This window comes from Lepisma saccharinum, chromosome 16 (assembly GCF_977018435.1).
Source record: "Lepisma saccharinum chromosome 16, izLepSacc3.1, whole genome shotgun sequence".
Taxonomy (NCBI): Eukaryota; Metazoa; Arthropoda; class Insecta; order Zygentoma; family Lepismatidae; genus Lepisma; species Lepisma saccharinum.
Window position 1 is genome coordinate 25,241,544 of NC_139244.1, and position 13,876 is coordinate 25,255,419.

The 13,876-nt window shown below is 35.3% G+C and overlaps 1 protein-coding gene across 2 annotated transcripts in view; it reads right to left on the minus strand.

Moving 5' to 3' along the window:
• The window catches only part of LOC146000353 (ribonuclease P protein subunit p14-like), a 55,619-nt gene that overhangs the window by 20,971 nt on the left and 20,772 nt on the right, over positions 1–13,876 (minus strand). The window contains exons 1-2 of one of the 2 annotated variants that reach the window (XM_083137900.1): positions 7,877–8,093; positions 282–369 (exon numbers count right to left, since the gene is read on the minus strand). In XM_083137900.1, the coding sequence (XP_082994026.1) occupies positions 282–369; positions 7,877–7,908 (120 nt within the window). In that variant the 5' untranslated portion in view covers positions 7,909–8,093. Of the gene's footprint in view, positions 1–281; positions 370–7,876; positions 8,094–13,876 lie in introns of those variants that run through there. The other variant, XM_083137899.1, reaches the window with a different exon arrangement.

Sequence of the window (13,876 nt, forward strand, 5' to 3'; positions counted from 1 at the left end):
AGCCATGTGGCACCTAAGCTCACAAAGTTATGCGAGAGTGGTGTCATGAGTGAAAAGGACCAGTTCTTGTATCTGTGGTTTCAGGAATCTGTATCACAATTAAATGCAACACTGAAAGGTACTGAAAAGGGGCATCACGTGCGATCAACCCAAGCACCATCTCTTGAGAGTTAAAGTAATTAGTAAATAATGACTAAATCTCCATTTTAACATACTTGTGACATTGTGTAATCTGCTTGTCAGCAATTCCCTGAATATTATGTAAAAACACTATACTGTACCTCTCCAAACATGGTCTTCAAACACTCAATCATATGATTCTTAAAGTAAGTTGCAGAGACCCTGGAATCTTTCTCTCTCTTGACTTCCCTGTAAATAAAACAAAATTCTATATTAATTTTCAAAAACACCATTAAATATTTTGAATGCAAAAGACTCATGGATATACAATATCTGTACATTGGTGGTCATGAAGGTAAAAAATGTTCTTCATTCAGCGATTTTTAGGAAAAGGTGAAGGATGCTCTACAAGTCATGAACAAATATTAAAATCATTACTTCTTTCCGTTGTTAACATTTGTTCAAGGTTTAGATGTGTTGAAAATTTTCTTCAAGTCCTCATGGGTCATTCCATTTCAAATCATCCAACAGTGGTGCATGCCCATTTAGTACATAGATCTGTGCATTATATCAGAACCAATGGCAAAAAATTCCCTTCCATCATCCCTGCAAGTCTGTAACATGGTCACAGAAACACCCTGTATAAGCAGTATGGGACCCCCACCTGAGTAGTGTGCCCCGGGGTCCTCATGAGTCATATCCAGACTGTGACTAGTGTTTTGTCTATTTAGTTTATTTTTCACATTACAAATTTTGTTTGGAGCTGTGGAAATGTAGTTTTCTATGGAGTTTTCTTTAACTGAAAACTGTCATAAGGCCACTGGTTTCCCTTTCTATTTTTGGGATGTTCTAGAATTGTATTGTTGACATTTGTTACAGACAAGATATGAAAACTTTCTTTTGGTAAATCTAAATAATTGCTGATGTCACTTGGGATTCTTTTCTACCATGTAGCTTCTCTAATACTAAATTAGTTCCTGCAGGAGGCAGACATATTGTGTAGCCCAAGTGTTTTATTTTCATTGCAAAAATGTCCGCTGAAGGTAACATATGAGATTGACTGTTTACAAAACAGGAGCCATGAGAACTCCACTGTAAATGAACTAGGGATGACGTCATGTCATTGAGAGAACCTGTGCGAATGGTGGCAGTGGCACCCTTGATGCGTCCCAAAGGAATTTTGTTCGCCACTTGGTTGCCGTAAGCTTTACATTGGAGTGCTATAGAGTGGCTATTCAAACGTTATTTTAACTGAAAGTAAGAGTTTCTTGTGTAAATCGATAACAAAAATGTGTTTAGCAAAGCTTTAAGATTGTGTAGCAAGTCATAAGTTCTTGAAAATTACATTCTCCTAAACCTAAGAATTAATATATTAAAGCACAACAACAGGATAGCTTGGACGGGTTAAATATTGGACGTTTATGCACAAAGAGCACTAAACTTGACATCATTTGGGTCGTTCCTAGCTGCCATAGGTCAACAAAACAAAATTTAGATTCTACATGTTTCTTTCTTTTCCCAGTGTGTATGATTTGATGGGGGGTGTAGGATTTGGAGAAACACATTGATAAGTATAACTTTATATGTGAATAATATACAATGGTGTAAAGAATATCACCAATCAATATTATCCCGGACAATCTTACAGTATTGATGTACGGTTTTGAAAAATAATAAGTATTTAATTGATTCCTACATCCAGGATTCCAGAATAATTCCAATACTAATATTTATTTACACACTGATATAAAAATTAATGCATGCAAAAATGTTAAAAATACAAACTTTTGAGAATGAACACAAAACAATCTCAAATATATTTAGACCAAAATAGTGTATACTTTCAGCTGATCTGACAGTTTAGGCTTAGCCTAAGAGCACTCATTAGATATTGGATGATATTCTAACAAGAAGTTTTGTAAATTTCAAGTCTTGGACTAAACACATTCATTTAAAAATTCAATTTTTGACAATTGTTATTAATTCCCACCTATTACCTACATACTATGCTTACACACCATGGAGGTACATGATCTGTTGGGGTGCACATTGGGCATAAAGGTTACGTGGAGGTTAGCCAAGGTTCGAGCATCACTTAAACCCTACTATATACAGTACATTTTTCAAAAATGGTCATGCAACCAATTATTATCAATTGGATGATTTGATATGGAATGGCCCTATGAGCAAGTTCTCACATTAATGTTTTTTGGGACATGATTTACACCTACACAAAAATCATTGTATCTATGCAAAATAACAACTTGTTCACATAATTAACTTTTAATCCTTAATCTTTAAATGCTAGACAGCTTTAAGCAGTGTTAGCTGCAAAATCAGGACGGTTTTCAGTGTATAATTAGAAACAAAATAGTACTATGAATAATATTTAATATTTCATAAAGTAAGATCTGGAGATTTATGAACCACACCTTATTTTGTCCCATAGAGATCTTACTATAAGGCCATGCTCATAAAAGGCACACATGTTTTAGCACTTAAAGAAGAATATGTTTAGAAAAATCTTTCACAAAGAATGAACTTTGGCCCCCACGTGCCAGTGAATGTTACAACTTCAAGGCTGGAATTGGTGACAATATATTGCTTTACTCTTGCATATTTCAAGTATACGCTTTTACTCTTGTACCAGCCATTTTTGCTTTCAGTAATAATAATAAATTTTAAAAAAAAACAAAGTTTTGGATTTAAAAAAAATACCTGATGTGTAGGTTAAACAATGGACATTTCCAAATATATTTGCCTGGCATAGGTGTGCGCACGGGGGGCAATTGTCCCCTGCCCAATCATGGACGTCCGCAGATTTTTGCAACAGAGGGACAAGTAAGATATTTTTCCATGGGGTATATTGCCCCCTCAAAAACACCACTTGTATTTGAAATTACCGCATTAATGTAAATTTCTATGACTGAAATCAAATTATGCATGTGAAATATATACTTTTAGATTGACATTCGATTTCTTGCTCCCCCTTCCAAACGTCCATGTTCCTACATTATTATACTTTCACCTAGAAATTTAGTGTAGAGGAATCTTATCGCCGTAATTAAACGATATTATACTCTTATAGAAAATAAAGTATTTTCAAGCCGATTAAAGTTCAAAGCAACTACAGGGGAGGCAATAGGCATTGCCCCTCCTCAACCTTTGAAGGAAATCAATACTAGGGGGCAAGGGGGGCAAACATTGAGGTAAAAGAAAGCAAGGCTAGTAGAGTCTAAGAATTAGAATTTGAATACAAAATTTTGGGTACATCAGCACTTAGGCTATTTTGAACCCGTCACATTATACGGGGTCGAGCCCCTTACCATAACTAACATAACATAATTGCAATGTCGTGTTACTAAAATATTCTGACTTCTGTTAAAAGCTGAGGCTGTAAACGGGCACTAAACACACACAAGGACAAAAAACAGGACAACACACACAAAATTATACTGGCCATAGTGCCAGTCACTAGAACCTCGTTAGTCTGCAAAATGCAGTCCAGGGTGTATTATGTGGATTTGAGGTTGACAATTGGGTGTACTATGTGGAAGGTCAACCCTTACACCCCTAGTAGAATCTAAGAGTAGCAGGACAAAAGGATACTCAAGATGGAATTAGTTTTCACATCTTTCTTGCATTATTCCTTCCACACGACCAAGAGCACCCTCGATATCAAATTTTATACAAATGAAAATATATTTTGTAAATTTTTCTTGCTCACTTCACTCGCAGTATCTGCTTTCTTACAGTCTTCTCAAGTTCAGACCCGTAACTAGGGGCTGGCGGGAGTTGGCCCTGGGTGCCGAACTATCCAAATGAAAAAAATGTAAAAGAGAATGCCATGGCGCCCCATGAAATTTTTTGTACCATATTAAATCAATATTGTTTTCAGTTTGCAAAAATTTAGATCAAAAAATTTTCTTGCCAGCTTCGGTCGCAATTTTGTTGTTTTCTATAAAGCATTGTAAATTACCAGAATTAGAAGTTATAACTACCAAGTACTTCAGACTCTTGCTGCTAAACAGTTTAGTCTTAAATGCATGAAAACAATTGTTTGGAAAAAAAAGGAGCATGGCACATTTCAGAGACAATTTATTTATTTGTTATGCTGTCTCTATGTTGCTGCATTATTATATACATACATCAATGGAATGAAATTAAAACAGTGAGATAATTTTTTTTTTTTCGACTGAACTTTCATCAACGCTTTTGCTCCCCCCCCAATCAAAGGGTGTGCACGCCTATGTTACCTGGGATATTAAGCATAGTAGATTTACAAATCATACCTCACGATATTTTATATAACCATGTTTATAAAGGGAATGCATATATTTTAGTTAACACAAGAAAAAGAATAACTTTCAAGAAACTATTTCTTTTCACAAAAAATAAACTTTGTCCCTGCTTCCTAGACACAACACTGGGACCTCTGGGTTGAAAATAGTACCAAAATACTAGCTCTACAAACATTTATGCACTTTCTATTTTAACTTTCTTAGAATATGGATTAAAAAATAAGTATTATTTTAAAACTAGTTACAAAGAAAGTTTTAACATTTTGAGACCATAGTTAAGTCTACTAGAATGTAGCAATAATATATGTAACAGAAACACAGAATATATGTAATTATTTGTCTGTATGAAGGAGAATAAAAAAAAATGCATAGGTATACCAATACACATTTGAATCAAAAACATTGAAATTGCCCCCCTGCATGCTTGGAGTACAGCATAAGAACCAAAGCAGTACCATGTACACTTTCAGTCACATGGGTCACTTTCATGTTCACTTTAGGCACTAATAGATAGCTACGTCCTCCCCTTCTGTATCACATCGGAATCTGCAGTGTGCTCTGTCTTTCGACGCATTTGATTTTTTCTTGTTACGTATTTAGACATGTAGAGGACAATATACCAACCACGTGATTAACATTAGCATTGTAATATTACATGGCTTACAAGTGCAGCAGAACTGCACAACTGTGTTTAGAACAAAGACAAAGAAAGAACGTTCAGCTACACAAAAGCACTCACATGCAGAATAGTTCACAGTGTTGCAATCTTGCAATGAAAATCGATGGGGGACACCTGTACCCCAAGTGCCTAATGGAGTGTAAACCAATCACAGCAGAAATTATTTGTCACTTTCATGCCTTGTATTACGATTTTTGCAAGTTGTGTAGAAGGATGAGGATTGAGTGTTCCTGAAAATAACTGTGAAAGTAAGTTTGTAGTTCAGGGAAAGAAAGTAACTGTTGTATTTTATGGATAAGGAAATATTATCTTGGAAGCAATTACATCATGAAAAGTAACACGTGCAAATGGTTGTGCTTGCAAGCTGTTGCTGACTAAAGTTTTCTTATGCATTGAAAACAATGCATCAAGTGTAGCCAGCCTTTGAAGTGCAAAAGCTGGAGGGATGTTTGTTCAAGCCAAGGGATTAGTTGGGGGGATGTTCCTATGATATAACATGGTGGCAATGAAAAAGCTGGTGGGATGATTTGCAAATATTTTGCTAGCAGGGGGCATACCAACCCCCCCACCCCCCAAACTTCAAGCACTCAGTGTAGGACATGAAGGGAATTGTGAAAATACTAGGGCAATCAAGCAAAAGCGTTCAAATTTACTTAAAACGTATAAATAGCACCAACGTGTGTAATTATAATACTAAGAGCACCAAATCTGATGTACCTAAGCTACTATAAGTAGGTCAGGTTGCATTACAATTACTCACAATAGCATAGGAACGAGAATGAAAAATAGTTCTGCACAAAAAACAGCATGTGATAAGAAAAGCTGTACAATTAGATTTTAATTCATGGAGAAAACGTGTGGGTGTAATGATCATATTAGGATTAAGTAAACAGAACCTTGGGCTGAGATACGTATTGTGTGCACAAAGAAAACAAATCTGTACATGGGAGAAAAACCATTCTCCAAAATAAAGTATTTATTAATTAAGAACCTTTAGTGTGTGCATGTAGACAAGCAATAAATGAACTATGCAGATGAATGTACAATGAAGAAATTAACATTCAGCAAACTGAGGTTCATAATTTTTCTAATGAACTCATACATACCGGCACGGGTAGAAACGTCACAAGTGCAAATTTTCACCCGACTTCTGAATTTTCGACTTCAGTTCTAAAATATATATATATATATATTTTTTTAAAAAATCTTTCAAATTCGCTTATGGAAATGTTCATTACCTTTTTTTAAAAATAATAATGGAAAATCAGAATAAAAACATGGCATTATAAATTTCTGCACGGTATAATTACAGAATACCGGGAGTATCTCCGATTGCTTTCAAATTTGGTATACTCACTAATTTTGAACTCAACATCACAAATCTGCAGTTAAAAAATTGGCGGTCACGTCTAGAAAATGTGAAGTACCGCGCATATATTACCGTTATGATTGTCGATACTAATGGTATTGATGATGTGAACAAGTGAAGTTCGCTATCCGTTGCATGGAGCGTTGCTTTACATGTGACAATATGGCGTCAGTGGAAAACATACTTGCCGCACGAACCATTCACATAAGGTTAGGTTAGGTTAGGTTAGGCAACCATAGTTAAAATTCAGGGTATTTATCAACATAGTTTTTGAATGCTAATCACTTCAAAAAATTGTTCTTTCCTTCATAAATCACCGGTATTTACTTTGTTCACGGACCCCCTAGACGTGACCACCAATTTTTAACTGCAGATTCGTGATTATTACGCCAAAATTAGTGAGTATGCTGAATTTGAAAGCAATCGGAGATACTCCCGGTATTCTGTAATTGCTCCTTCTGCACTCTTGCTAGCCAAATTTTAACATCTGCAGCAATATGATAGAGTTAGCCTAATGTCATTCAAGTGCTACAATTAATTACTTTTAACACAATCTTACATTAATTAATAAATAAAATGTTTTAAGATCACATTTCAAAATGTGTAGCTTTATCTTAATTGGATTCATGGCTTTCTTGAGGGGGGGGAGCAAATGGATCTTGAGGAAAAGGGGCTGGTACTTGAATTATTTTTAATTTTGTCTATCTCTGCATTGGTACCAGTAACTTATTTCTTGAGGGAGAACACTGGGATTATATACCAAGTATATCACACTCTCAGCCATATGCACATGACACAATGAAATGAAGTGGCAATAGTTCCAAATGTTTAATGATATTTTGCAAGATTATAAGAGTATTAGGTGTTTTAAGGTAACATTATCCTATGAGGGAAACAGATTCCTTCAAATTTACAGGAGAAAGTACTTACGGAAATAATTTTCTTTAGTATTATTTACCAGAGGAATTAAGATTTGAAAAGTTGTCTACACCTTGCAGGGAGCAACCACTCTTGGTACCTAACAGAACAAGCATTTGGGGAGTTGCCTAACGTAACCAGCAATGAAGTTATAGACGCAATACATCTTCGCACCCCACACACGTTAACTATATGGCAGTAGCAGTCCCTATCAAAGAAACGAATACCTGCTTGTAAACTAAGAATCATATCGGGTGTATATGGAAGGGAAAATCGTTCTCCAGGAAACACACACAGTAAGATTGAAATACATATGTGTTCAACAAAATAGACATCGAACTATGTAAAGAACATGCGTGTGTACCATGATTAATTCGGAATTAAACAATCGGAACTTGTGCCAATCATGCTATTCTAAATGCGTATATGAATTATGTTAACTGTACATTTTATATTATATCTAATAATGTGTAAACACATGTTACTAACAACGTGACATCCATGTAGTAGAAGTCGCTCATTTCTCACTACGTATCCCTTCTTAAACAACGTTAACTATGATGAACGTTAGATATCAGTCCTGACTAAAGCAGTAGCTATTCTTCACGCAAGGCACACAAAATTAAGAAAACACATAATAGTACAATAATGTTGTTGGTTCTTCTTATTGATGTTTTGTTTACATTCCTTCTACATGTATTTTGGAAAACCTATTATGTACAGCGTCATTTTTCTCCAACAGTTAGTGGAAAATCATAGCGTAAATAAACGCACACTTGAATACATGATTTCTATATTATACATATATTTAACAGTTTATATTGTTACAAATGTACATGTAAGAATTTACACTATGAGCTGAGATCAGTGCTCTACAAATACGAAGTATGTATTATTCACAAAAAATGCGAGAAGACAAAACACTATCATTTTCTGTGCAATGTGTACAATATTGCTTTATAAAGCACAATTAGTTCAACGAGATACTACAATTCGTACGGCTATTTATGTGTGCGGGATCATGAGATCTCGGCGTGGGATCGAAACCCATTTCTGTCCCGATTTCGATTTCTGGAAGTCATTTCCTGATGTATTGAATTCCCGAATAGTTGGGAAATTTCGAATGGTTCGAAAAGTATGTAATTTTCGAATTTTTAAGTGAAACGTGTCAAAAATGTCTTAGAAATGACAGTTTCCATTCTGAAAATGCGAAGAACCATTACTTCAGGGAGAAATAGTCCATATCTCTGTCGATTCGGTAGTGCAGTGCATTCTTCGACGGCTTATCAACAGTGACGGCGCCAGTCGAAAATAAGTAGGGGGGCTACAGATTTCGGAGTCAAATTCTCGGGGGGCTAACTAATATCGGCTAAAAGGTAATTACATAATACTTTACTACGGTATAATTTTACCAGTGGCATACTTTACAGTCAGATCCAAAGATAAATCACTGAGATGTTATGTTGCATTTTGTTCCACAGGCACGAATCTTTTATGTCAAATAAAATGCAATAATTGTATTGTTTTCTTTTCCTAAGCCATTATCGAGAGAAATAGTATCACATAGTTACTATTCATATGAACAGTAAACAAAATACACCATAAGAAATACACTCATTATCAACTCGCTGGATATATGTATAAATATTACACGTAACACTCTTTCTATGTAAAGAATGTGAGTACTTTTTTGTTCAAAAATAAGAAAGTAACCACAGCAAGAAACTACGATAAGGTACATCTGTTTTTATGAGCAGCTACTACCCTGTTTAAATCCAAATATTTTGCAAGCTCTTTCTCAAAAGACAGAATAGATATGGAATTCAACCTCTCATTACGAGGGTCACTATTTATATTTTGAGCATAACAATGAAAAAACAGGAATTTGGCATTGAAAACTGCTTTATTGTTTTTCGAAGTATTCTCCTTTATGGTCAATACACTTTTGCATTTGTTCGAACCATTTGTCAAAGCAGTTTTTCCAATCTTCTTGAGACACCTCCATAATATGGTTTTTGAACGCATCAACGGCGTCTTCCGCCGACGAAAATCGTTGTCCACGCAATTTATTCTTGACATTCGGGAACAAGAAGAAGTCATTGGGTGCCAAATCAGGACCGTACTGCGGATGACCCATCAATTCGATTTTTTGACTGTTCATAAAGTCGGTTGTTAGACGAGATGTGTGACAGCTGGCATTGTCTTGATGAAGAATGATCCGACGGCGTTTGTTTGTTTTCCGTATTTGACCGAAGACCTCTGGCAAACAAATTGTTGTGTACCATTCGGAGTTGACCGTTCTACGTTCCTCTAAAGGCACAGTTGCCACATGACCAGTTTTCCCGAAAAAACAAGCGACCATTTGTTTCGATGTGCTTCGAGCGCGAACAACTTTTGTTGGATTGGGTTCATCTTGAAACACCCATACAGTCGACTGCTGTTTACGTTGCGGCTCATATGCATATATCCATGATTCGTCACCTGTTACAATCTTATATACGTCTTTTGAAGCACCACGACTGTATTTATTGAGCATTTGTTTGCACCAATTGACGCGAGCGTCTTTTTGAGTTTTTGTCAAATTGTGTGGGATCCAACGAGAACATACCTTTCTCACAGCTAAATGATCATGTAATATTTTATATATGCTGGTGGAACTAATGCCTATGGTTGCCTCAATCTCACAGTATGTCACATGACGATCTTGCAGTACTAGGTTTTGCACAGCATCAATGTTTTCTTGAACAACAACTGATTTTGGACGACCTTCGCGAATCTCGTCGGTGAGCGAATGGCGGCCACGATGAAATTCGTTATACCAGCGTTTCACAGTGGCAAAGGATGGGGCTTCATCGCCAAATGTGGAAGTAAGTTGATCGATGCACTCTTGTCTTGATAATCCACGTCGAAAATCGTAAAAAATCATCGCACGAAAATGTTCACGAGTTAATTCCATTTTATTGTTGTCGCGCAATCTCCAAGGCAACATATACAACACAAATCAAGCTATTGACAAAACATTTGAAGTCAATATGGTCAATAATGCCAGACGATTCCGTGCAAACGTCAAATCGCGCCTAACTTCAATCAGTGTTGCCAAGGCTCAAAATATAAATAGTGGCCCTCGTACCATTTCGATTATGAAGGCAACACTTGATTTGCCGTAACCAGTCGTTGATGGGGGTGGGCACATTTAAAAAACACAAAGCTTATAAAGTTCGTAAAAGGCAATTTTAAATATTTCAACCATTGCAAGCAGCTGCTGAAGGGTCTATATTTTGAGTTCCTTTCTGCCTCATAGTGTGCCATAACTCTAAACTGTTCAAATTACAACTGTAGGGAGCGGCGAAACACTGTAGCTTTTCGTATATGAGAGAAGCGGCACTAACTTAATAAAATAGGCATCAAATAAACAAACCACCCTTGAATAGAAAGTATGTTAATGATGCCATTTTCTCTGCCATGATGAAATATCTTACTTTTTCTTGTTCAACGACTGAATTAGCGCTGAAAATGGGGAATGCTGAAATGTCGTCCACTTAGGAGGTGTCACTCACAAGGAACAAGAATATTTTTATTACAAATCACTTCCACTAGGAGACAAATACATTGACATAAATGCAATGAATATAGTCGTAACTCTTGCACTGGGCATTTTTATTAGTGAAAATAACTGAAGATTTTTTTTCAGAATATATTATGCATAAATACTGCACAGAATTGAATCAATAGTTTTAAATTTCTTCAAAGATTGATTCTTCTGCACAAAACGGGGCCTCCGAGATGCGTATACTTCGTGTATTTCGTATACGGGCCGCAACCTGTGATGTTAAAAGGACTGATGACGTCAAAAAATTAGTCTTGTGTTTTGGGGAAATACATGCATTTGAATGAGCGAGTTGTTCGAAAGAGAGTTCCTGTAAATGTATTTATTTCAGAGTAAGAATAATAATTATTATCTCAAATTAAGCATAGTTATGTCCTGATCAGTTGCAAGTAAATGTATGCCCTTCTACGTAATACAACATTTAAAAACATGTTAGTAAAAAAAAGTTTGTTCAGCCAGTGCGAAGTACGACATTTAAGAATTTGTGTATGGTAATATTAATTACACGGATGCCGAACTTGTAACTACTAATTATATTCCTTTATTTAACACGAAAAATGTTGATAGTTATTTACATGTTCGTATTATTGCTTATACGTTGTCTTAAAATGTGTAGTTCAATGTTCAAAAGTCAGGTCTTACACATCTTATTTACTTTCCAACCACAGTAGAGGATATTCACTTCTTCAAGCTATGTTCCGGTTTATAAGAATTATGATCTTGATTATATACATCACGTGAAAGAAATATAATGCACATCAATAGAATCTTGCGACTTTGTTCACTTTTAATAACCTATTTCACAAATACTTTGTACTCAGTAATGGATGTTATATTTTCCCTTTATCGATTATTTCTGTTGAAAACAGGAAGATCTTCATGATTGTTGCAATGTAGTTAGCGAACTATACAAAAATATGTACTTGTGTCACCAGCATTTAAGGTAATTGGAAATGAAGAACGAAAATCTGTAGACAAGTTGTTAAAGTGACAATTTACTAGTACATAAAGAATGACGATTGGTTTCGTATACTTACACAGTCAGTCATTGTGATTTCATGAAACCTATTGCATTATTTAAATTTATGCTCTGTGTAAAAGTAGGTGAACGAGATTTTATGTCAACCTGTTCTAAATATCACAAGAACAAGGAAAAAATATAATTATCAACTTATATGTCAGCGAACTTTACATGGTAGAATTTCAATACTTGTCCAGCAGTTACAAGTAACTTGTTGTTGTTAAGGATGAATGAATGACACACGGATATTCCTAAGACTTACACTGTATCCTGAAAGACAACTTGTCTTTTGATTTTTACTATATCTAGCTTGTCTACCGAAAAGGGTTATAATTAAAAGGAACTTAGGATAAGAAATTCTTCTAACAATATTCTCCTGATAGAACATAGGGTTCTTCTTTTTGCTTTGGACTTCTTAATTAAAGTAAGTTCCTTGCATTAATATTCTCATTTTCCGTGTGATCGTAAATCCCTTTTCATGGGCTTGAATTACTGTTATATCATTTACGGTTAGTGTTCTTAACATCCACGTATTTCGAATAAGTTAGGCTAGTATGTTTGTTGCATTAGTATGTGTACGTTCTCTCTCTTTGCTCGATGTAAAATTTTTAATACGAAAAGTGGAAACTGATTTAAAAAGAAATTAAAACTTACAACCAAACCAGTCAAGCTTGTGCAGCCAAATATTTACCGGATTTCTAGAACATTAAAAATTTATTCAAATTATAAATTACACACGGGAATTGAGTTTCCAAAGTTGGAAAGTTTATTTAATACGAAATTCCAATTTTATAAGTTCTTTCCTCACCCTTCTGTATGTTGACTTTTACAAAATTATTTTGCATGCATAACTTGAATCGTGTTTATTCCACAGCAATTCAATAGCAATTATATATTAACGATGATAATAATTATCACGAACTTAGAGTAAGTTTCAATTGTAGTATAAAATTTTATCTCTATCGCCTTTTATCCCTTGGTAATTTGGAAAATAAATGTACATTATGCAAAATGGTGAAGATTGGATTTTACTTTTATTAATATTATTTACGTATTTTCTATAACCACATAACATTTGAAATGTTCTTGATGTGATAGCAACGTTCCGAGCGAATAAGAAAGGACGATTCAGTCAGAAAAATAAATATTATACTCTTATAATACACTATGTTAAATGTTGTAAATCGACTATACTTGACTAATCCTGTGACGTCACGGAAGCTGGTATGAGGTCCGTATATAAATACCTCGGAGGCCCCGCACAGAATCAAGTTTGTCCACTATGGTGGTACTGCAGAAATTATTTCCTAACCTCACAAATTATAATTAATTAACATGTAGGACTAGGACTGCGAGCAAGAAAATTGCCCAAGCCAGCTGATATTCGCACCGTATTTCAATGATTACTTGATTGAATTTGTATTATGGTCTATTATATGCACAGAGGCTAATCGGGACGAGAGCTACAGCTTCTAATGGAATTGAATTGAATTGTTTTTTAAAGTCCACTTTATGCACAGATAGGTTAATCGGGACTGGATCTACAGTTTAAAAGGGGATCCGAACCACTGTGCAATGTGCCTCCACCGGGTGTCGAACTCGGGACCTCTTATTACAAGTTAACGACGTTGGATTTATGCCATCCTGCTTATAAAAAATAATTTTTCACACCTGTTAGACTTATTCCGAAATATAGTGATACGATTTACAGAGGCTGCCAACAACAATCTCACAGCTACTGAATACGTCCATCTTTCAGGCAGGCAGATGATTTCGGAGCAAGTTTGGGACTCCTGATTGGCAAATTACTTAGTATCGAATGACCAGTGCTTCATTGATTTCAGAACACATCGTAATAAGT